This window comes from Branchiostoma belcheri, unplaced genomic scaffold, assembly GCF_001625305.1.
Source record: "Branchiostoma belcheri isolate BF01 breed outbred unplaced genomic scaffold, Haploidv18h27 scaffold1, whole genome shotgun sequence".
NCBI lineage: Eukaryota > Metazoa > Chordata > Leptocardii > Amphioxiformes > Branchiostomatidae > Branchiostoma > Branchiostoma belcheri.
In genome coordinates, this window is record NW_017802379.1 from 11,187,588 (window position 1) to 11,213,602 (window position 26,015).

Here is a 26,015-nt window from a genome sequence, read left to right on the forward strand (position 1 = left end):
ACTATAGTTTTTTTTTTATTTTCTTCCCTCTAGGATTTCGAAAAGGATGTCACTGGTGAAGATGTGCTTGCTGTTGACAGCTATACTGGTAATTACCATTTCCATAAATATTCGAGCTACTACAAACCCTACACAAAAAGAGATCAACGTTATTTCAATATGCTGTCCCTCGGATAGGACGTTAAAAGGAGGTCCCGTGTGTGGGGAGAGCCACGCACCACCCACAACACATTTGGAAAATGAGTAGTTTACTGGCATGCCCCAGTGTGTGATGGTCCAAATACTACTGTCTGGGAGCTCCCAACAGCTAATCTCGTAAAAATTTGGCAGCTCGTATTGGCCAACAAGCTAATATATACTAGTATGCTAAACCTCTCATATGGTCTACCTTTGGTAACTAAAACACTTACTATCTAGTTCCCAGTTCCCGGTCGTTATACTTGGCGTAAATTACAATTAATTTGTTTCGCATATGCAGGCGACGCGGCCGACATGGATGACAACAAAGAGCAAGAAGCTCTTCGTGTTCTTCAAGCCCCGACTACAAGTGATGACGATAAACTTGGCATCGATGCAGTGGACTTCGCGGAAAAGTCGATAAATCAGGTTTGTGTCGTATTGAGGGATTCATAGGTCCTGTATACGTACTGCGTACTTGTTACCTTCGCCTAAAAGGTTATGTTTTCGTTGGTGTTCGTGTGTCTGTGTGTGTGTGAGCACGATAACGCAAGAAGGCTAAAATTGATTGTCTTTATATTTGGTAGGTGGGTAGGTGTTGATAGGACCTGGTACTGATTAGATTTTTGACCCCCTGGCGGCTTGTTATGATACTGCAGTTGAATTTCCGGTTTTGATATCTCGTGATCTGGACATGGTAGGGTCACTAAATTTGGATGGTAGGTAGCTCTTTTGCTGGGAAAGAACTGACATGAGTTTAGACCCCCTAGCGGCTTGTTCTGGAACTACAGAAGCATTCGTTGAAAAATATTCGAAGGAGAACCGATTGACGGATCATCATGATTTTTGGTTTGTATGTGCCTTAAAGAACGCTTGGCATGTTTAAATTATAGTTATGCAAATTAGCAGCTAATAATGAGCAGCAAATTAGCATAATTAATGAGGAAATGCTTTAAATCTGCTAGCTTCCATGATATGATTATTCAAACGTGTGGCATGTGTAATTGTAAAGAAGAACATTGGCAGGTGGTGTTTATGCAAATGAATGCCTAATTTGCATAATTAATGCAAATCGTCAACATTCGTCAAGGCCCAAGAGTAACATCATTTGGCGAAGGTCTGAGATCGTGGAACTCTAGTTTCCATTGATTTCAATAATGTTCCGTCTTCTTTTGGTCGGGGAGGTGGTCAATAAAGTCGTCTTCTACCCCGTACATATCTGTATCTGGGCATTTGTAGGTTAACCTCCTACTAGTATACTAAACATACATTTCAAATTTTCAGGATGCAGATGCTGAATACGCGTTGGCCTTACGTAATCTCCGTCCAAACAGCAACGGTATGTCCATTACTCAACTCAAGTCAAGTCAATGCCTTTATTTTTCTTTAAATACTTGTTCGGCCTACACGACCGAGTTCTAACAAGGTCGAAGTGATCACGGACAAGAGTCATAAAAGCTTTTTTAAAACAGTACTGTATCTAGTTAGCATTGATGCAATTAACTATTTTTGTCAAATAGCAGAGCGATTCCCTATGTGATTTATCACTCCATTCATACAACACAAACGTTGTTCTTGTTGTTCTGTCGTAGGCTGGAAGGTGTCAAGTTTGAACGGACCAGCGAATCCAATCATTGCAGACCATGCCCCACGTCCTGACAATGCACCCAATCGAGCACCAAGTAAGTAGCGTATAAATGGAAAGGGCATTCATGCTTAGAGATTGTTGTAATCTATAGCAAAACTATGAAGATTACTCATTGTTGTATGAATACCCATTTGTGTACCGTAACTGAGGGGTAACACATCATTATATAGCATCTAAATTTTGGGGCAGTCCTGGTTATATTTTCGTAAATAAAGTTTTATAAGTAAAATAAATTCAAACTGTGAAATTATGAATAAAAAAAATGTCGAGTTTAAAAGAGCTCGCAACTTTTAAACTAATCATTGTTAAAATCATATATATATAGAATGGGGGCAATTGTTAAAATTCAATTTAGGTCTTTCTGAAAATCATTATAAAAGAGTTCACATCAGGTGCGGGTTTTTTTTATTTATTTCAGACTGTTCTCTAACATAACATTTGTTCGGCTAAAAGAATTTTTTTCAATAGCAGGAACAATACATCTGGATGGATTGAAATTTGAAACGTTCGGTTTCAGAGTACCATAACTTGGCAATATTGGATTTTCTTTTTGGTTGTTTTGGTTATCTCTTTTTCTTTTTTGACATTTTGAGACAAGAAAAACTTACTTTTAGATTTAGATTTAGCCCTGGTATCAAAGCCAAACGAATTGTATAATTTTGAATTAAGGCAGTTTTTGTATTCAAAATTGGACTATGAGATTATAGATTTCTTTTGGGTTCGATATTCCTTTAACGACGAAACTTAATATCCACTATTTACTCACAAGTAAAGTTGGACACGCTCATATTGTCGGCGAACGAAGGAATAGACCGTTTCCGAAACCATATCCAGTTGCTCGCGTAACAGTTTTTGGCGTAAAATTTGCTAACGTTTGGCACTACTAGTACCTCCCAGCACTGCATTGGCCACAGAATGTTTTTTTTTTCAAATAGCAGAACGATTCCCTATGCGATTCATCACTCCATTCATACACACAAACGTTGTTCGAATTCTTGTTGTTCTGTCGTAGGCTGGATGGTATATAACCGACGACCCAAATTACCATTCCGACCTCCTCCCAATGCACCCACTGAAGCACCAAGTAAGTAAATTATAAATGGAAAGGACTTTCATGCACAGTGATTGTTGTAATTGTGCATCTAGAGCAAAACTATGAAAACTACCATTGTTGTATAAATACCAATTTTGTACCGTAACTGAGGGCTAACACATCATTATAGCATGTAAATTATGGGGCAGTCCTGGTTGTGTCTTCGTAAATAAAGTTTTATAAATGAAATACAATAAAACTGTGAAATTCTGAATAGAAAAGAAGTCGAGTTTAAAACAGCTCGCAACTTTTAAAGTAATCGTTGTTAAAATCATACATGGAATTGAGGGGGGGGGGGGCACTTGTTAAAATTCAATTTAGGACTTTCCGAAAATCATTATAAAAGAGTTATATCAGGTGCGGCATTTTTTTATTTTAGATTATTCTCTAACATAACATTTGTGCGGCTAAAAGAGTCCATTCTTGAACAGCAGGAACAGTATACCTAGTTGGAGTAAAATTGGAAAGGTTCCGTTTCAGACTACCATATAACTTGGCAATATTAAATTCTCTTTGTCGGTCAGACGATATTTTGAGATGTTCTTATATTGCATATGCGTGAGTTCGGAACATTTCCATTTTCTGGGTTGTGAGATGGGATGAAATAAGATGTATGTCCTTGCAAGCAAAAATCGGTTTTTCTTTTTCCTATACCAGATTGTGACCGATGGACAGGCTGGTTTAACCGTGACAACCCTAGCGGCAACGGCGACTACGAAACATTGTTGCACCTTCGGCGGGAGAACCCCGGAAAGATTTGCTCCACTCCCTCGGCTATCCAGGCTCGCGTCCGAGGGTCCCAAGTACCGGCTTCCCAAACAGGAGAACACTTTGACTTTTACGATACGGACATCGGTCTTGCCTGCAGGAACTCTCACCAGTCTGATCGCTACTGCAAGGACTATGAAGTTCGCTTCTGCTGTTCCCATAGTCCTAATTCCGGTATGCTAGTCCAAGCGTGATCATATATCACTATGACACTGTAGGTTTTTCTTCCTTCTATTGCCATTTCGTTAAGTGAATTAATTTTTTGTGCATATATTTTTTTGGAACGGTATGGAAGAAGAATGTTTATATTGTGGGACGTGGTGAACGTAAGCTGAACGAAGGTGCTGTTTTAGTTTCTTGTAATCTTCTTCGTCTTGGCTTGGCTTCTTTCTTGTAATAGAGCGTTTCCAAACCCATATATCCAGTTGCTCGGGTAACTGTTTTTGGCGTAAAATTTGCTAATAGTTTTATTCAAGTGACGGAAATGCAAGTGATTCGACTACTAGTACCTGTCAGCACTGCATTGGCCACAAAACTTTTTTTCAAATAGCAGAGCGATTCCCTATGTGATTTATCACTCCATTCATACAACACAAACGTTGTTATTATTGTTCAGTCGTAGGCACAACTAAGGCACCAGCCAATCCAACAATTACAACCCAAGGTCCTACCAATGCACCCACTGAACCACCAAGTAAGTAACTTATGAATGGAAATGACTTTCATCCATGGAGATTGTTGTAATGTGGCATCTAGAGCAAAACTATGAAATTTGCCCATTGTTGTATGAATATCCATTTGCGTACCGTAACTGAGGGCTAACACATTATTATATAGCATCTAAATTTTGGGGCAGTCCTGGTTGTATTTTGTAAATAGAGTTTTATAAATAAAATAAAAGTCAAAGTGTGAATTTCTGAATAGAAAAAAAAGTCGAATTTTAAACAGCTCGCAACTTTTAAACTAAACATTGTGAAAATCATACATGGAATTGAGGGGGGGGCACTTGTTGAAATTCAATTTAGGACTTTATAAAAATCATTGTAAAAGAGTTTATGTCAGGTGCGGCATTTTTTTTTTTATTTCAGACTGTTCTCTAACATAACATTTGTACGGCTAAAAGAGTCCATTCTTGAACAGCGGGAACAATATACCTTGTTGGAGTAAAGGCGGAAAGATTCCGTTTCAGACTGCCATAACTTGGCAATATTGAATTTTATTTTTCGGTCAGACGATAGATATTTTGAGATGTTCTTATATTGCATATGCGTCAGTTCGTAATAGTTCCATTTTCTAGGGTTGGGAGATGGGGTGAAATAAGATGTATTTGCTTGCAAGCAAAAATCGGTCTTTCTTTTTCTTATACCAGATTGTGACCAATGGACAGGTTGGTTTAACCGTGACAACCCTAGCGGCAACGGCGACTACGAAACATTGTTGCACCTTCGGCGGGAGAACCCCGGAAAGATTTGCTCCACTCCCTCGGCTATCCAGGCTCGCGTCCGAGGGTCCCAAGTACCGGCTTCCCAAACAGGAGAACACTTTGACTTTTACGATACGGACATCGGTCTTGCCTGCAGGAACTCTCACCAGTCTGATCGCTACTGCCAGGACTATGAAGTTCGCTTCTGCTGTTCCCAGAATCCTAATTCCGGTATGCTAGTCCAAGCGTGTTCATATTTCATTATAACACTATAGGTTTTTCTTCCTTCTATTGCTATTTCGTTAAATAGATTAATTTTTGTGCAGATATTTTTTAACGGTATGGAAGAAGAATGGTTATATTGTGGGACGTGGTGAACGAAGGTGCTGTTTTAGTTTCTTGTATTAGACCGTCTCCAAACTCATGTATCCAATTGCTCGGGGAACTGTTTTTTTTGCGTAAAATTTTCTAATAGCTTGATTTTAGTGACAAGATTGCAAGTGATTCGACTACTAGTACCTCTCAGCACTGCATTGGCCACAAAACGATTTTTTTTCAAATAGCAGAGCGATTCCCTATGTGATCTATCACTCCATTCATACCACACAAACGTTGTTCTTGTTGTTCTGTCGTAGGCACAACTAAAGCACCAGCCAATCCAACAATTACAACCCAAGGTCCTACCAACGCACCCACTGAACCACCAAGTAAGTAACGTCGAATTTCAAAGAGCTCGTAACTTTTAAACTAAACATTGTGAAAATCATACATGGAATTGAGGGGGAGGGGCACTTGTTAAAATTCAATTTAGGACTTTATAAAAATCATTATAAAAGAGTTCATATCAGGTGCCGCATTTTTTTAAATTTCAGAGTGTTCTCTAACTTTAACAATTGTACGGCTAAAAGAGTCCATTCTTGAACAGCGGGAACAATATACCTAGTTGGAGTAAAATTTAAAGATTCCGTTTCAGACTACCATAACTTGGCAATATTGAATTTTCTTTCTTGGTCAGACGATATTTTGAGATGTTGTTATCTTGCATAAGAGTGAGTTCGGAACAGTTCCATCTTCTGGGTTTGGAGATGGGGTGAAATAAGATGCATTTGCTTGCAAGCAAAAATCGGCCTTTCTTTTCCCTGTATCAGATTGTGACCGATGGACAGGTTGGTTTGACCGCGACAACCCTAGCGGCAACGGTGACTTTGAAACATTGTTGCACCTTCGGCGGGAGAACCCCGGAAAGATTTGCTCCACTCCCTCGGCTATCCAGGCTCGCGTCCGAGGGTCCCAAGTACCGGCTTCCCAAACAGGAGAACACTTTGACTACTACGATACGGACGTCGGGTTTGCCTGCACAAACTATCGCCAGTCTGATCGCTACTGCCAGGACTATGAAGTTCGCTTCTGCTGTTCCCAGAATCCTAATTCCGGTATGCTAGTCAAAGAGAAAACATATTTTACTCTATAAAACCGTAAATTTTTCTATGTTCTATTGCCATTTCGTTAAATGGATTAATTCTTCATTTGTCCAGGTATTTTTTTAGAAATGGTTTTGGAAGAAGAATGGGAATATCCTGTGACGTTTTCTTTATTTGGTTGTTTTGTTGTTTTTTAAGGGATTTTTCGTATTCAAAGTTTAACTAGGAGATTATAGGAAATTATAGGAGATAGTCTTTTAACGACGAAACTTAATATCCACTATTTGCTCACAACTTAAGTTGGACAGGTTCATATTGTTCCACGAACGAAGGTGCTGTTTCTTGTAATATACCGTTTCCAAAACCATATTCAGTTGCTCGGGTAACTTTTTTATGGCGTAAAATTTACTAAAATTAGGCACTACTAGTACCTCCCAGCACTGCATTTGCCACAAAACTACATAGCAGAGCTGTTTCCTATGTGATCTATCACTCCATTCATACACACAAACGCTGTTCTTGTTGTTTTGACGTAGGCACAACTAATGCACCAGCCAATCCAACAATTGCAACCCAAGGTCCTGCACCCACTGAACCACCAAGTAAGTAATGTCGAATTTCAAAGAGCTCGTAACTTTTAAACTAAACATTGTGAAAATCATACATGGAATTGAGGGGGGGGGGAACTTGTTAAATTCAATTTAAAACTTTATAAAAATCATTATAAAAGAGTTCATAACAGGTGCGGCATTTTTTAAAATCTTAAAACAACTTTGGCACCTGTCAATCCAACCTTTGCAACCCAAGGTCGTTCCAGTGCACCCACTGAATCACCAAGTAAGAAACTTATGAATGGAAATGACTTTCATCCGCAGAGATTGTTGTAATGTGGCATCTAGAGCAAAAATATAAAGAATACTCATTGTTGTATGAATACCATTTTTTGTACCGTAACAAGTCATTATAGCATCTAAATTTTGGGGCAGTCCTGTTTGTATTTTTGTAAATAAATTTTTATAAAAAGACTGTGAAATTCTGAATAGAAAAAAATGTCGAGTTTAAAAAATACTAATCATTGTTAAAATCATACATGGAATTGGGGGGGGGGGCGTTGTCAAAATTCAATTTAGGACTTTATGAAAATCATTATAAAAGAGTTCATACGAGTCAGAAGCGGCATTTTTTAAAATTCCAGACTGTTCTCTAACATAGCTTCTGAATTTTGTTTTTCGGTCAGACCATATCTTGGGATATTCTTATATTGCATATGCGGGAGTTTGGAACAATTCCATTTTCTGCGGTGGGAGATTGGATGAAATAAGATGTATTTGCACGCAAGCAGATATCCGTCTTTCTTTATTTTCTATGCCAGATTGTGACCGATGGACGAGTTGGTTTGACCCCGGGAAGGATTTAAGTCAGAGTTAAATTCTTCTCGGGTCCCGGTGTCAGGCCAAATCCATGATCCTGCCAAATCCATGACTCCGACACTACATGGGGGTTTCCAATATACCTAAGACAAGGGGTGGGAGGGGTTAAGTCGTGATGTGGGGCCCTGCAGTTCCAGATCTAGGGGTCCCAAACTTACCTCACTTCTTCCCCAGCACAAGCGCTACCTCACAGATCGCAAAAGCGGAAGTTCAGCTGCAGTACCATAACAAGTCGCTAGGGGGTCCAGGTCTCATCAAGACCTACCCACCTGCTAGATATCAAGACAATTATTTTAAGCCTTCTCGTGTCTACACACACACACACACACACACAAACACACATACACGAACGCCTCTGAAAACATAATCTTCTTGGTGAAGGTAATGCAAGATACTGCCATGTTTGTCAATAGGCACTGTACTTTCTTTGTCTTGAATCTTGCAGATTTTAAACTGTAAATTTCTTGGTGACCACCAAACCACATTGTCCCTAATGTCCTCAACCTGTGTTATTTGTACCAGGCGTCTCACAGAAGATCATCTTCCCCGGTCCAAGAGGCATTGATGACTATGCCAGGATGGAGACCACGTTGTCTGAGGACTTAACCAGCTTTACCCTCTGTGTGCACATGCGCTCCAACATGGATTCCAGCAATGAAATCAGCCTGGTCAGCTACGCAGTGTCGCAATCTTACAACGAGCTGATCTTGTTTGTAAAGGGTGGATTTATGGTAAGTATACAATCGTTTTCGATTTTAGGTTCCTGCAGACTATTGCTTGCTTATGCTGGATATGTATGTAAACTGACCAATGTAAAAAGATTGTAAGTGTGTCCTGATAGTTTAGATAGAGCTATTCCGGTTTCCTCCTTGTCTTCAAAGTCAAACACAAGGGTTTATTTAATCATGAAAAATGAAATTGTGACTAGAATGGGAGACAAATAAAACGACCAAAATAAAACAATTTGAAAAGTAGCAAGAGTCAGCACGGCGGTCTGTCACTGCGGTATTCTTTCCCATTGCTAGGGGGTTCGAAAACATATCGGGTTACAAGACGCAAGTTTGGCCTGTTTTGGACTACCCGTAAACCACTTGAAAATAAACAAAAAGTATTAAAGGGCAAATTCCATCAAAATAAAATGAAAATAACCGTCTTTACAAAGGTTTAATGTTAGTTGTTTACGTTAAATTATTAATTTTTAAAAATCTCGCTCCGAAAGACGATTTTTTTTCGGGATTTGGAGCGCCAGTCCGAGACAGTCCGAGTCATGTTTTTAGGCAAACACCGTTTAAGATTGGCTACGTATATTACCCAAAATCCCCGATTTTTATATTTTTCGACGACTAGGAATAAGATCAAAAATCGTGTCTTAGGAATTTTTTTAATTTCTGATTTTAAGTATAAATGTGAAAAAAACGGTATTTTTTGACATTTTTCGAACTAAATTGCTTATAATTCAAAATCAAGGTCCTATTTCGAAAATCCCTAAGACACGATTCTGGACAAACCCGTTACGGTCATTTTGAGCCGTCAATGAGATATGTTGGACTCTCCATGCTTCCAATCTTAAACGAGTTTTGCACGCATGCCATACGACATGAATATGAGCAGTGTTTATTTAGGCTGGTGAGTACATGCATTACGATCTTCAAGGTCACCCACGATAACGGCAGTAGCTTCGTGTCATGTTCCAGCCCACTATAAAATTTAGGCCGACATTTAGTTGTCCAGGAAATGGTTTATATTTGTTAAAAGGTGGATTTTTTTCTGTTAGGAGGTACATATGTAAAAAGGGGCCGAAAAACCCAGGTTTACTGTAAATGACCGCGGGTGACCCCATTTCGAACACCGTTCTGTTCGAATTACGTCAGATCGAACAAGGTTCGGGTTCTACTGCAAGTGGGGAGATCGGGGCCCAATTTTGACCACCGTGCAGATGCCCCTCCCCCCCCCCCAGAAGGCCTTTAACCTTTGTCAAGGCTGGTGAGAGTGCGAAGCAGAAACCCACTTCTGCTGGTGGGCTCCTTTCCACTGCGAGAGACTAGCAGCTCCAAGTAGTCAAACGACTTAAGTTTCCAAGCCACATAGCTGCCACGTCACTGCGCCCAGACGTGGTACTGTGGTAAGAGTTGTGGCAAAAGGTGATCATGCTGGAATTGACTGTGCCTTGGGAGAGTAGGATAGTTAAAGCTCATGAGCGGAAAAGAGCAAAGTACGCAGAACTAATAGTAGAGAGTCAGAAGAGGGGTTGGAGAGCCAAGTGTGCATCGGTTGAGGTTGAGTGTCGAGGTTTTGCTGGTCAGTCTTTGTCTAGAGCGCTCCACTGGAGTAAGAGGCTCACAGCTTAGATCCGCAATCAAAGACATTCTTGAGGCAGCAGAAAGAGCCTCAAGATGGCTGTGGTTCCGTCGGGGGAAACAAGCTACATAGACACAAGTCGGGGACTGATCACCTCGGCTTGGTCGCCTGGAGGAGGGTGTCTGATGTTGAAAGACCCGAAACACCCGATAATTCCAGGTACATCACTGACGATGTGTCCTTGTTGCACCTCAAGTGTATTCTAGAATGAAAGGCCTGCATGAAACAAAAATGAGGAAAGGCTAGTCGTATTTGCCCACTTTACCGCCATACGAAATTTCATGTGGCAAGGTCATGAGGATAAAAAAAATGACGAAAAAAAAAGAATCCAACAAAATGGCAGGAGGAGACGGACATTGGAGAAATCAGATATGTTTCATCCATACCATCGTATAAAATGAAATGCACATTTTGAAATCTTTTCGCTTATAATTCAGCTCATGTCATTTTTTTAAAATCAGTTACACCTACAAAGCTACATCCAAATGGCAGACCCACCCGTTTGGGACGGTGAGTGGCACACAGTCTGTACTACCTGGCGCAGCAGTGATGGAGCCTGGCAGTTGTACACTGACGGCGCGCTGACGGCTTCAGGCTCGGGGTTTAGAGTGGGAGGAAGAGTGCGCAGAGGCGGAACATGGATCCTCGGACAGGAACAAGACGTAGTCGGGGGAAGATTCGATGCAGACCAGTCATTCATCGGAGAGCTGTCGGAAGTGAACCTCTGGGACCGAGTACTGTCTCCTGCCGAAATAGCAGCGGACTGTAGTTACCATGGCAACGTGATTGACTGGGATACAACTAACACCAGAGTCTTCGGACAGGCCAGCAGGGCTGAGTATCAATGCGGTAAGTAGTACATGCTCATTAACATATGGTGTTCTTTACGGCTTTACAGGACCTGTGCAGGTAGGGGAACCCTTGAATGTGTCTTAGACAAGCTTTTCAGCACCAAGGAAAGACCCTGTCATATTCGTTAAACTGCACAGATTTTTATACTGCTTTTTCCCCCATGTATGCAATTTTGAACTAAAATACTACTAAAATTGGTGCAAGTGCACGTATAATTCAGATAATTCAACGAAACGTAATATCCACTATTTACTCACAAGTAAAGTTGAACAGGTTCATACCTTCCACGAACGAAGGTGCTGTTTTAGTTTCTTGTAATAGGCCGTTTCCAAAACCATATCTAGTTGCTCGGGTAACTGTTTTGGCGTAAAATTTACTGATAGTTTAATTTTAGTGACATAAATACAAGTAATTCTGCACTACTGGTACCTCTCAGCACTGCATTGGCCATAAAACTATATAGCAGAGCGGTTCCCTATGTGATCTATCACTCCATTCACACAACACAATCTTTGTTCTTGTTGTTCTGTCGTAGGCCGGAATGTAACAACTATTGCACCTGTCAATCCAACCATTCCAACCCAAGGTCCTCCCACTGCACCTAAAGAAGCACCAAGTAAGTAACTTCGTTTTGAATGGAAAGGACTTTTTTTGTTGTAATGTTGGTCTAGAGCAAAACTATGAAGATTACTCATTGTTGTATGAATACCCATTTGTGTACCATAACACGTCATTATAGCATCTGGATTTTGGGGCAGTCCTGGTTGTGTATTTGTAAATACAGTTTAATGAATTAGATAAAATCAAACTGTAAAACTGCATAAAAAACAACAAAACAAAACGAGTGTCGAGTTTAAAAGAGCTCACAACGTTTAATCCAAACATTGCTAGCTAAAAATTCATCATCATCATAAAATTAAAAGATAAATCATCATCATAAAATTAAACGATAGATAATACATGGAATGGGGGGAGGCACTTGAATATCATTATAAAACAGTTCATATCAGGTTCGGCTTTTTTTCAAATTTTCAGACTGTTCTCTAACGTAACATTTGCGCGGCTAAAAGAGTCCATTTTTAAATAGCGGGAACAATATACCTAGTTGAAGTAAAATTTAAAAGATTCAGTTTCAGACTACCATAACTTATCATTGTTAAAATCATAAATGGAATTGGGGGAGGGGGTACTTGTTACCTCCATGAAAAATGGAGGTATTGTTTTTGACGTGTCTGTGTGCCTGCCTGTGTGTGTGTGTGTGTCTGTGTGTCTGTGTGTGTTTTCGCAAGTTGGGTCATTATAATTGTTTCAAGTCATTTTTAGAGGAGACATAATGTAACGATACTGTAAATGAGAAGTCGTCTATGAACTTAACCACAAAATCTCGTCTACATCTGCAGATCCCTGTCCGCAAAACTATGAACAGGTCGTGGTGAACGGGGCAAGAAAGTGCATGAGGTTCTCTGCTAAAGGTGGCCGAAAATCCTACCAGGCTGCCGGTCAGACCTGCCGAGATGAAGGCGCCCGTCTGGTGGTCATCAAATCCGCTGAACTGGATACTTTCATCGACAACCGCATCAAAACCACCTACGCGGCCGAGACGTGGATCGGGCTGGATGATCTGACTGCTCCTGCTGTGAGTTTTTTATTCCAACATTTAATCACAAGACTAGGTGACGGAGGGCAACTGATTTTTATGTTGTCATCAATACAAAAGACAACACAATACTCATTTTAACCTGAGCGAAGTAAGACATTTCGTGTAAAGTGCCTTTCCCAAGGGCACAAGACCGGTGGCATGGCAGGATTTGAACTCGGGTTCTGTTCTCTTGGTTCCAAGACGACCAAACTACCGTAACGCCAAACGGCCCCACGATTGTTCTGTCTATATAATTATAATGCTTGTAGAATAACAAAAATGTACATCACGTCCTTTGCTTGGATACAAGTACGTAAACATATTAAGCTTTGCCAAATTTGGAAATTGTGCTTTTAGAATATTCTAATGTCCAAATATTTCGGGGGTTAGAGTAGCTGTTTTTGCTAGTTTCAGTAGTTTATTTGCTAGGCATCAACCCTATTGACGTTTTGAAGTAGTCTGTTAAGAACGACGTATGGTAATATCTTTTGTGGTAACGAGTATTTGAACATGTCGACAGTCGCAGTACCGTTGGAGTGACGGAAGCGTGTTGGGCTCAGGTGACTTTAACGACTGGTCTCCCGGACAGCCGGACACAATTTACCGGGAGAAATGTGTGGAGATCCGCCCGCAGTTTAGCTACCATTGGAACAACCATCACTGCAATCTACCCAAGAACTACATTTGCGAGATACGTAAGTTCCGGCAGATGTATCTGACATTTTTTTTAATCTGTAGTGCTGTCGATGGCAATCACTCGAGATCTTTATTTGCAATCAGATACAGATGCATGTACAGATACATATTTATGCACAGATACAGATTCATGTACAGATATACAGATACAGATTTTTTTAATGAGGTCATCTTGAAATGAAGTATGACAAAGAAGAGGAATTTTACACGAAAAATGTTGTCATTTAAATGTAGAAAACCATAAATTAAACTAGATTATGCTAATTGTGACCTTATTTCCATAGTCAGTGACACAAATAAAAGACATTTACAAAAACCCATGTATTTCATGGAGGTATGAGATCTACGAATTCTTATTCTTGTTGTTCTGTCGTAGCCTGGAATGTAACAAATATGGCACCTGTCAGTACAACCATTGCAACCCAAGGGCTTACCACTGCACCCAATGAAGCACCAAGTAAGTAACTTAGTTTTTGAATGGAGAGGACTTTCATGCACAGAGATTATTGTAATCTGGCACCTAGAGCAAAACTATGAAGATTACTCATTGTTGTATGAATACCCATTTGTGTACTGTAACTAAGGGATAACATGTCATTATAGCATCTGGATTTTGGGGGCAGTCCTAGTTGTATATTTGTAAATATAGTTTGATAAATTAGATAAAATCAAACTGTAAAAGTCTGAATGAAAAAAAAAGATCTCGAGTCTAAGAGCTCGCAACTTTTAATCCAAGCAATGTTACCTAAAATTTATTTTTAAAAAGTCATACATGGAATGGGGGTGGAAGGCACTTGTTAAAAATTCAATTCATTACCGTAACGTTTAATTACTTAGTAGAAATATAATATACTCCTCTGAAGCAAAACGTCCATGTACATTTCATCATTTGTCCCCTTACACAGAACTGTTACCGACACCTCCAGCAGATATTTCAGGTAAGGCTATCATGTTTTGCCAAGACTTACGTGAAACACAATACTGTTTTGTACTTTTGTACTTATTGACATATCCACACCTTATGCCTTACTGTTAGAGACTGTGACGTCGTTTGCATGTGCAAATTCTAAAGAATAAAAAGGAAAAGAGCAGGAATTTAGATTTTTCACAAAGAAAAATGGAAATGATTTGATTTTTGAATTGTTAATTTTCATGTGTGGTTTAAATGTTTGTATTGTTTGTGTGCTTATGATTGTTTTGTGTGTGGGCCACAACACCAGCCCCCGCTGCCTGTGGCCCACGAGTATTGTACCTGTTTGCAATCCCAATAAGTCAAATTGTTAATTGCTACATGTATTAAAAAAATACTGCATAGCCAGAAGGTAAAAAATAAAACAACATAATTCTTAGCTAGCCACTTTCTTTGCAAATGGAAACCTCTGTCTACCTTCCACAGCTTCTACCACTTGCACCAACGAGTACATGGAACTGTCTATTCCTGAGGATCAACTGACTGACATCAACTCGAACAACCTACACTGGAAGCCTGACCGGAACTGTGGCGCTACGACTAACGGCACTCACTACATTTTCCGCACTCAACTGTACGGCTGCGGTACACAGGTACGTATGCCAAGAATCGTTTCATGAAGTAGACATCAATCCATTGATGACACTATCGATCATGAAACAAGTCTTAACTGTGACTTCATACACAAGACCCACTTCTTGGTGTAGCCTCATTAAGACCAAATTAAATTGCATGACTAAATTGCATGGACAAAATCCTCTTGAGACATAAAAACTAACACGAGAGGACGAACAGGAAAAATTCAGCCCAAACATAATGCTAATTCACAGGTATAGCCGTAATAAGTTCCGGAGGCTACAAAGTTTTGATTCGAAAAAGGGCGTATGTCATCCATAGAAATAAGGCAGCACGGTCTAACTTATAATCTGCCCCCCTCCCTCTAGGTGAAGTTCAGCCCGAGATACGTCGAATTCGTAAACACCATCAACATCCTGGGTATCCACTTCAACACTGGTGTCATCACCCGCGATAGCGACATCTCCATCACCTCCAAGTAAAGATCAAATACATATTATTTACATATTCATAATGATATCAAATCGCTTTTGTTTTTTATTTGTTTCACAATACTTGCTTATTATGAAATCCTAAAATTCAGTATTAGAATAATTAAATTAATAGAGATATTAGGTAAAGTCAAAGATCGTTGTGTTGACTTTAAATGATGTAAAATGCATGTTTAACGTCTTTCATGTATCGTTTGTTCTGTATTTTTCTGAACCTTACCTCGTCCCTCATGACGTCAATGAAAATACGTTTTTCTTTGTCTTGGATAAAGAATAGTTCAAACAAACAAACAAACAAATAGATAAACAAAATTATTCGGCTTAACGGCAAATGTAATATTTTTCCAAACAACAATGAATGAAAAATATGCTACTACGCATGTGTATTGTACATTGCCGTTGTATGGGGCTAATGACCCAAGCAACACTATCTAAGTAAGAAATTTACCGTTGTACACAGGTGCAACTACGAGCGTCAGGAGTGGGTGGAGTCCACCTTCCTGCCGATCCCGGGCGGACTGAACTTCACGGAGGAGGGGTTCGGGCAGCTGGAGGTCCGGCTCTCCATGTTCCCCACCCGGCAGTATCAGAGACAGTACCGGGCCAACCAGTACCCCATCCACCTCAGGCTGCGTCAGCACGTCTACATGCAGCTGGAGGTACAGGGACACGGGCAGAAACTGTCCGTACTGGCGCTGAACTGTAAGGCCACCATGTCACCTTCACCTAACGACAGTCTGCAGTATCAACTCATCAGGGACGGGTAGGCAGAAATGTTTAACGCGTTTGATGTTATATTTAGTAGCATGCATATTATTTGAGATTTAGGAGGAAAAACATTATAAACATACTTTTGTGCAATCTATTAGACTTTCATTTTACATCAATTCTAATAGATTGCTCAATTGACTTAGTCGCAACCATTTTTACATTGGGCAATGACCGTCATGTTGTTGAAATAAATGAAAAAAAAGGCAGATTCCATCAATCTTTCTCGATAGATATGATGAAAAAAGTCTACCACATGCTTGAAAATGACGCTGTCGTCGTCAGAGACGATTGGCCCAGTCGCGTTGGACATGCAAGTGGTCGGATTATGTTTAGTATACGTCTATGAGGAAATTGTAACCCAGAAATTGTATTATTTATGGAAAGACAGGAAGTTTGCCTGTAACTAGATTGGCAAACCATGCCTTGTGTCTTGAAAAGCCATCAACTGATCAAGCACGATGGTTGCCACTGGTACTTCATCGTCAGTTCAGACACAAGACTTAAAACATCTTTTTACACTATAATCGCAAGCTTTTTTTTTTTGAACCTATAACAAGGAAATGTATTGTTTATTTCTTTCCAGCTGTGCCTCTGACCCCACACTGAAGACCTACGACGTTGACGACCCCGGCAAGGAGCGGTTTGGTTTCGAGGCGTTCCGCTTCATCCGGGAGGTGAGGACGGTGTACGTGCACTGTGAGGTGCTGGTCTGTGACGCCGCTGACTCTGGATCCCGCTGCGCACAGGTTTGTTTGGTCCATGAAAAATGGAGATATCATTTTAGTATCTCTCTCTTTCTCTCTGCCCCTCTCTCTGTGTGTGTCTGTGTTTCCTCACGGACCTTTGGTCAGTTTGTAACGGATATGATTTTTCCGAGAGCTAGAAAGTCATCAATTACGTCTAAATCTCATAGCGCTGGCTGTTTTCACGTTCGTTTCCTGTTTTATGAACCCCTACACTTTTTTGAAAAGAGGACACAGTCACTATCACACAAGATCTAAACTTTCATGAAGCCTGATGAAGTCTCCGAGTTCTTGCTTTTGATGTGAATACCAACGTCATTGTCATGCCTATGTCAGCATAAATGACCCGTCGTTTTCCCATTTTTCCTTTAACCTTTGCCCTGCCTCTCTTGTAACTTACAAGATAACTATATCTCACTGCCACGTACATTTCGTTTCCCTGTAACTTCACAGATTCAAAGTGAACAATTTACTTTGATTCACAATTTTAGAAAAAGGTACCAGACAATAAAATGCGTGGCATACATGTGATTCAAGTATGGATTTTTTAGTTGTATATCTTAATTACACAACTTACTTTTCCCCAGGGTTGCGTCAAGAGGGGCAAAAGAGCTGTTGGAATCTCTGACATGAGGGGACGTCACATGATCTACCAGGGACCAATCATTCTGGATGGTGACAAAGAAGGTATATACAGAGGACAAATACAGGGGGACTAAACTAATTTTTACTTAAGTGAGGAAAGTCGTGTTAGGTGAATTTCCCAAGGGCACAAGATCGATGGCATGTCAGGACGCGAACCAGGGACCTCTTGGTTCCAAGCCGAGCACTCTGCCGTTACGTCACACGACCCCACTAACACAATAATTAATGGATTAACCCTACCTAGACCGGGGGGGGGCTAAAAGTGCCCGCGGCAACTTTGATGTCACCTAGCGTCTGAACGGCTAGCCGTAGAACGACCAAACTTGGTGACTTTTCCTAAAATATTGTTGGCAACAATTCTCTATCATTGGAATAAGATAATAATATTTTGTGTTGCCATGGCAACGGGTTTCTGACAGGCATTTTTTGCTAAATTTAGTACTTTTTGTTTCAACAATAGAATTTTATGGGTTTTATGTCAAGTTACTCATGGTTTCTAATATTAATAACATCCCATATACTTTTATGTAAATTTTATCATTAAATATGCATAATTTATGCTAATTTGATGACGTCATTGGCCAAAATCCAAGATGGCGGACCATATCATTAGAACAGGTATATACGGGTTATTTTCATTAAAATTTCATCAATACTTCCATTTCTTTTTACAAAAAAGGTTTGAATGAAGGTGTTTAGTATGTTTACAATGTATTTTAGGCTTTATCATGAAAAAAAAACTATTTTTGAAAATTCAAGATTGATGATCCAAGATGGCGGATATCTTAAATATGCATGACGTCATTTTATGACGTCACCGGTGTTGCTATGGGCAACATAAGACTTAGTACACCATAATATTCTGTCATAAACACTTTTGGTAAAGTTATGTTGTATACCAGGGAGGTTTTCAGGGAAAAACCTATTTAGACGGTTTTGGCCAATAAAATCACATTAATGACGTCATAATGACGTCATATTACGTCATAACGACATAAAAATTGTAGATATGATAAATTTTGACTAGTACACCATTCTCTGAAAATTTGGTGGTCATACGACATACCGTTCGCGAGTTCTTAGGGGGGGTCAAAAGAGCCCCCCCCCGGTCCCCCCATGTCAAAAAAAGCCCGGTCTAGGTAGGGTTAACGTTTTATTTTCTAGCTGTAGACGCTCTGTACTTGGAGAAGAGCCGTCAAACTACCGGACCTGGTCCCCGCAGTGGACTCTGGACCATGATGGCTGCCGGAGGTGTGCTGATGGCGCTCGCCCTCCTGGTGATCGGCGCGGCCACGATCCTGAAGCGGTCCCGCCGTGACAAGTGGACCTACCAGGGTCTGCCTAACATGGAAGAGGACGGGAAGTAGAGAAAATTAGGCTGACGTTTTGTGTGTAACACCCTGTAACGTCATGATGAAACCATGCGAATGGCTTGTGCCTCGCAGCCTTTATTTTTGGATCCAGTCGCCAGTTTTATTATAAAAGTTTGTTTGTTTGTTTGTTTATTTATCCAGGAAATACATGTCCTGATTGAAATCAGGATTGAATTTGCGTATCAATGATTTTCAAGTACATGCAGTTGTTTGAATGCTGTTACTTTTTCCCTTAGCCAGCTGTTGTGAGTGTGTATGTGTGACAGCCGTGTAAAAAGCATGTCGAGCATTGTCTTGGATGATTTACAGTTCATGTTTCCCCTATGAAAGAAACTTCAGTAGTAATATAAACGGTGAAATGTGTCTCAATTTTGGGCCAGTGGCAGCCAAGAAACAAGGTAAATGTTTTAGAAGGAGCGTGCACCTTCACATTAAACGCTGGGCCATATGAAAAAAGAAGTTTCTATCTGCAACGCATTACAATGTGAAATAGGATGTATATTGATTTAAAATCTGTCACTTCAAAGCCAAGTCTCATTCTTTATTTCAAGATTAGAAATCTAAAAATCTATACATCCAACAATCACCCAAAACGTTGGCCTTGTTGCTATTTAGCTAAGACCATTATATCCAAGACGGTTTTATTACAAATTGAAACTGAGCAAAGTTTCTGGATGTACTTAATGTTTTATGGCATTCTTGACTAAAGTTAAAAATAATTGTGTACAAAAAAGATTAAAAATCCCAAATGCCTTACCCTCTGTGAAAAATTACAATAATTGCATATGAAACACAACAATCATCAACCTTCACTCCTTCCTATGCTTTTATTAAGTACGTAAAGCAGTTAGTACCAAAAACATGATACATTTGGGAGTTTTTTTTTACTTTTTAACTACTTACATGTACAGAGTTAGAAAAAGATTATGTATCAAATATCCAGAAACTTTTCTTACGGTGCTATTATTATGGGCACCAACCATATTGCTTTTTCTCATGATTCTCCTCCTTCTTCTTCTCCTCCTGCCATTTCTTTAAATGGATTCAGCTTCTTCATTTTGGGGCCTAAGGACCTGAAATTTGGTATGGAGGTACAGTAGGCAAATACCCCCAGGCGTTTTTTTAATTTTTGTGATACAGGCTTTTAGAATGGTTTTATTTGAGTTTTTTGGCTGTGTTATAGCAAATGTATTACTGAGTTAGTGTGCAGTGTTACCACATTTGGGCATGAGTCATCACAATGGAATGCAGGGCATCAACCAATAGGCATGCAGCTTTCCTCTATTCTCCTTGCTGATTGGCTGTTGGAATTTAACAGGCTTAACTTAATTAATACCTGCACAGAGCCATTCCATACTGACAGTAGGTCTGTATTCAAGTGTTTTGGTAGGTATTTTAAGCTTTCCTGCTCCAGCATTGGAATGCGGGGCATGAACGCTTCTTTTTTCTTGAAAATCAACAGTTTGCATTATGCAATTAAAAATCCTAACCAATAATGTAGGGAATAGCTATCCAACTGTTGTAGTCTTAGTTGTATGTTACTTCATACAGCTATAGTTATATCAATGTAAAGCATTGTTTTCCCTTGTGTTTCTCATTCTTTCCCTGCCATGTCGTAAAATGTGGTGAAGCCATTGCTGTATTTGCTCCAAAGCAAATGTCGGCCTTTCTAGTTAAACAGGAATTCTACCCAAGATGCTTCCTTTGTTCTGTGTTGAAAGTTTGAAATGACATATTGGTAACATTCTGGATAACATATCTTGTGATAATGTTAGGTCTCTTCAAGGAAAGGGGAAAACAAATGGTAATACCTTCATTTGGAAAAAGGCCCACAATGTTTTCATTAGATATCTTTGTTGCCTTCACATTGCGATTTACCACTAGCCTTAAAAACCACTAAAACGTCTGGAATCAAAATTACAATTCCAGAATGAAAGTGAACTTGTATGTGAAAAGTATTCTAGAATTTCTGTCGTTTTTATGTCGAGACATAGCTGAAAAGGCCTTTAAATGTCATCCAAAATATTACTCATGATGGTATTGTCTGACAAACATTGTAATCAAGATACCATTCATATGCACATTTAATTTCCATGCGATTTTTTTAATGAAACCCTAAAGTGAATTTACTGTCAAAATAAATTTAGCTATATTAACTATAGATAGATGGTATATCTGATTTAGAACATGGCCATTTCCCCGAAGGTATCTTTCAAACTTGTTCAATATCAGTGTTTCTTGTTCAATTTCAGTTTTTCTTGTTCAATATCAGTTTCAATGCAGCATTTGTCTTTGAGAAAGCTGGTCTGATTGTGTTTCAGTCCTCTTGTCCCTTGGGTGATTAGCGTACACAGAGAGGGGACTTGGTTTCAATTAAAACCCAAAAAGTGTGGTACTAACTAAAAGTGTGGTACTAACTTTATGGAAATGAGTTGTAGTACCACACTTTGTGGATAGTAAGACACTTTTTTTGGATAGTACCACACTTTTCTGCACTATAGGGATATAGACACAGAAAATTAAGGGCTCTCATTGGCTGAGGGGTAGTGGCCATGTTCTTACTCGATCAAAATATGTATTTGTTATTTGGTCATGTCCAAAAGGTTCAATGTGCGTTCTTACGACTAACGAATCGTACAGCTAGAACATTTGATTAATTTGTCATTCAAAATACTACTTAGTATCAAGATATTTCCTTAAACAATAGTTCGGTAGCAATGTCTCAATCCCAAACTTGTATGTATGGTGTCTTGTAAAAAAGTGGGCCCTTACTGGCTTCAATAAGTCCAACTTTGTAGCTCAAGACCTTGAACACTGCATACATGGTTGAAGTTTTCACACATTAAGTTTCATAATTTACTGAAATATTGGCGTCTTCTTTAGTCAAGTTTGATGATTTTCAAGTGATTAAGGTGTTTGAAATTGTGTGATGTAACTGGCTAGAGATCTAGAGTAGAGACATTTCTCTAAGGATTTAAGATCCCTTTAATTGTCTTGCAATGAGACACAGAAATATATATACAGTAGTTCCCCAACACGATACCGCAAAGTTTCTTTAACTTAATACTAAATGTTACAAAAACACAGATTCGACATCATCCAAACATAATTTGTTTTTGAGCAATATGTAACATCTGTTGTATTGCCTTATTCTGATTGATGATGACTTATTGAATTTTTTCGTTAATTGCTGAATTTTGGACTGGTGTAAAATTACACAATTCAGGAGTTTCTCCTGCCATGTTGTTCTTTTATCAGATAAAGTTCAAAGTACTCGGGATGTTTTCTACAACCGGATAGTGCTACGTGATTAGTTTAGACAGTTTTGCAGTATTCAGACAAAGGTTCTTGTTGTGGCATGGCTAGCTGGCTTTAAACATTTTGAAAGTAATTCACTCCCGTCAAGGGACTGCGTCTATATCTTCCAAGGACACATTAACATATTATATACTCAACCTGAGTATAACGACAGAAGAAAACGCGCCTTAAGCGCGATATCAGTTGAGGTCATGATACAACTTGTGTGGATAAATTTATTAAGCTCACTGGTTAACAAAGAATTCTTTGATGCTATGAAGATGGCGTACAGACAAAGGACTCCTGTCGTTTCCACTAAGGCGGCGATTGCTATGGACTAGAAAACAGAGTAGGCAGTGAGTTTAAGATCTCACCACAAGTCATCGTTGTTGAAAAAATCCTTTAGCCCTGTATGGGACCAACAACTGGAATAAAGGTTTATACGAGTACATATTGGATAATGCTAGAACGCGACTGCGACCGATTGCTTCTGTTACTTTGGCGTTTTAGGCACTGGCTAAAAGGGTATTCCCCGCCATACTCTTTAGTCCCTTAATTATGCAACCAGCAACTGGACTATTTATACAAATTGGAAAATGCTAAAACGCGACTGTCACCATTGCTTCTGTTATGCTGGAGTCATTTCCACATGGGGCCCTGCCGGGCAGTCTTATGAAGCGAAAATTATTATATTAAAGACAACAAAGCACAAAAAAGGCGACAAAATTAATAATTGCTACTTTTTGCGTATACTATTGATATAAATTATTGATTTTTTCGTTAATCGAAGCAGCCCGACCGGGCCCCGGTTTGAAAATGTGACATCAGCATTACAGACATGATTTAACAACTTTGACGTTTTAGGTGGGACTGGCTAAAATGATATTTCCCGCCACTGTAGATATACACTTTCATACAGCCGTTTACTTTTTTTGTTGGTACACTATACTACAACTAAAACTTAACTCCCCTATAAGGGTAAGAAAGGTATTCTAAACACGCACTCAGTAGTACAGATCAGTAACTTTGACAGTGATGTGAGTCAAGTGACGATAACTGGCCAATGACAGTCCCCGGGTCTAACGTGCGTCACATTTTCCCACCTGTGATTTCCTTGAGATACGCGGTTACCTTGTTCTCCGCATTTCTGTACAAAAACATCGGGAAACATGTACGCGACAATCGGCTCGCTGGTGTTTTGGGGTCTCTGCTTCTCAGGAGTGACTGGTAAGAATTGTTTTCAGACATTTCTTGGTCGCAATGAGTTGACAAATCTGCCATATGGACTTGTTTATTATGCCCCTGCAAGTTTATGTAAAGCTTGTGTTAAGAAAAATAGTGATAACATAACCACATATTGAATGGCAATTCTTTCTTTCTTTGTAGCTTTTACTGGCTTCTAAAATTTTCTCTACACCCTTTGAGCGGCACATTTTGGTGGAGAAAAGAAAGGATGTGTCTTTCTATTCTGTCTTTTTCATGAAGAGAGCGTGGGGGTGATTTCACAAAAATTTGTCAAAATAGTGATGTTTTTTTAATAGGATTGTAACATAATTTAAGAGGCAAAGTCACCAAATGTGATTAGATATACCGTGTTGTTACCGTAAGGAAAAAAGAATCAGGGGTCTGTTTATTCCCCCAGCCTTGTTTCCCATGTTAGAAAGGTTCCCCATGTGAGTTCAGACAAAGGTTCTTGTTGTGGAATGACTTTCAACTATTTGAAAGGAATTTACTTCCGTCATGAGACTGCATGTATATCTTTGACGGACACATTAACATATCTACTCAACATTACTATAACAATAGAAGAAAACACGCCTCAAGCGCGATTATATCAGTTGAGGTTATGATACAGCTTGTGTGGATAAATTTATTAAGCTCAGGTTAACAAAGAATTCCTTGATGCTATGAAGATCGCGTACACTAAAAGGACTCCTGGCGTTTCAACTAAGGCGGCGATTGCGCTGAACTTAAAAACAGAGTAGCCAGTGAGTTTAAGATCTCACCACAAGTCATCGTTGTTGTAACAATATGGAGACCCTTTACCAATTTTTATGCGACCATCAACTGAAATATTTATGCAAATTGGAAAATGCTAAAACGCGACTGCCACCAATTACTTCTGTTACAGACAAAATTTCATTACTTTGACGTTTTAGCTTTGGCGATTTAGGTGGGACTGGCTAAAAAATATTTCGCACTACTATAGATATACACTTTCAAACAGCCGTTTACTTTCCTGGTAGGTACACTCTACTACACCTAAAACTTCCCTAAGGGTAAGAAATGTATTCTAAACACGCACTCAGTAGTACAGATCAGTAACTTTGACAGTGATGTGAGTCAAGTGACGATCACTGACCAATGACAGTCCCCGGGTCTGACTTGCGTCTGATTTTCCCACCTGTGATTTCCTTGAGATACGCAGTTACCTTGTTCTCCGCATTGTTGTAAAAACATCGGGAAACATGTACGTGACAATCGTCTCGCTGGTGTTTTTGGGTCTCTGCTTCTCAGGAGCGACTGGTAAGAATTGTTTCCATACATTTCTTCCCCGTAATGAGTTGATAAATCTGCCATATGGACTTGTTTACGCCCTTGTAAGTTTATGTTAAGCGTGTGGGGTCTCTACGAGACGAATAATTCATATTATAATAGGTCAGAAAGAATACAATATTGTGTATATTAATATCGTATAAGAAAAACAATGATAAAATGTGCAAATGTTTATATCTTGAATAGCAAATTGCAAAATACAGCCTGGATTCCAGTCTATTGTTGTTGGGACGGGTTCCTTCGGACCTATAAATATACTAGCCGCCCAGTTCAACTAGGCTCTTGGGTGGTTTTTGAAAGACAGGTGTTCATGATCAATTAGCTCACCGCGGTGGGCGCTAAACAAACTCCTGTCGTGGAAAACTTGTACAGGACGTAAAACTTCAAACAGAGAAGCTAGTTGAAGTGGGGACAAGGAACGTCTACAAGACGACCCGAACCACGATAGACTGGACACCTGATTAGGGGAAAGGAGGATTTTCGACATGACCAGCAGCGAAGGCAAATAAAATCACTGCAGTGGCGCGTTCTTTCTTAGAAATTTGTAACTTTTACTGGCTTCTAAAATTTTTTCTATGCCCTTTGAGAAGTATTTTTTTGGAGAGCGGAAAGGCTGCGTCTTTATATTCAGTTTGTTTAATGATGAGTGCATGGTGTGATTTCACAAAAATTTGCTAAATAAGTGGTGTTTTTTTAAAGGATTGTAACATAATTTAAGAGGCAAAGTCACTAAAATGTGATTAGATATACCGTGCTGTTATCGTACGGAAAAAAGTATCAGGAGTTTGTTTATTCCCCCAGTCTTGTTTCCCATGTTAGAATGGTTCCCCATGTGAGTTCAGACAAAGGTTCTTGTTGTGGCATGACTTTAAACTATTTGAAAGGAATTTACTTCCGTCATGGGACTGCATGTATATCTTCCAAGGATACTTTAACATATCTACTCAACCTTACTATAAGAACAGAAGTAAACACGTCTCAAGCGCAATTATGTCGGTGGATATCATGATACAGCTTGTGTGGATAAATGTATTGATCTCAGGTTAACAAAGAATTCCTTGATGCTATGAAGATCGCGTACACTAAAA

At 39.5% G+C, this 26,015-nt stretch overlaps 2 protein-coding genes across 2 annotated transcripts in view; both read left to right on the forward strand.

Annotated features, from left to right (window-relative positions):
• Nucleotides 1–492: 492 nt before the first annotated feature.
• Nucleotides 493–11,175, forward strand: LOC109475182. The gene is made up of 8 exons (XM_019775784.1): nt 493–606; nt 1,462–1,516; nt 1,770–1,859; nt 5,745–5,816; nt 6,258–6,542; nt 7,067–7,132; nt 8,483–8,691; nt 10,780–11,175. The coding sequence occupies exons 1-8, from the start codon at nt 493–495 to the stop codon at nt 11,173–11,175; spliced, it is 1,287 nt and encodes a 428-aa protein (XP_019631343.1).
• A 535-nt stretch (nt 11,176–11,710) lies between these two features.
• Nucleotides 11,711–26,015, forward strand: part of LOC109487763 (deleted in malignant brain tumors 1 protein-like) — a 36,924-nt gene continuing 22,619 nt past the window's right edge. Inside the window, exons 1-3 of the mRNA XM_019791861.1 lie at nt 11,711–11,786; nt 12,571–12,806; nt 13,330–13,504. Coding sequence (XP_019647420.1) covers nt 12,624–12,806; nt 13,330–13,504 — 358 coding nt within the window. The 5' untranslated portion in view covers nt 11,711–11,786; nt 12,571–12,623. The remainder of the gene's footprint in view (nt 11,787–12,570; nt 12,807–13,329; nt 13,505–26,015) is intronic.

Coding starts and splice junctions, on each gene's coding strand:
- LOC109475182 (XM_019775784.1), top strand. CDS start 493: ATGGATGACAACAAAGAGCAAGAAGCTCTTCGTGTTCTTCAAGCCCCG. Junction 607..1,461: donor CGGAAAAGTCGATAAATCAG/GTTTGTGTCGTA, acceptor TCAAATTTTCAG/GATGCAGATGCTGAATACGC. Junction 7,133..8,482: donor TGCACCCACTGAACCACCAA/GTAAGTAATGTC, acceptor TATTTGTACCAG/GCGTCTCACAGAAGATCATC.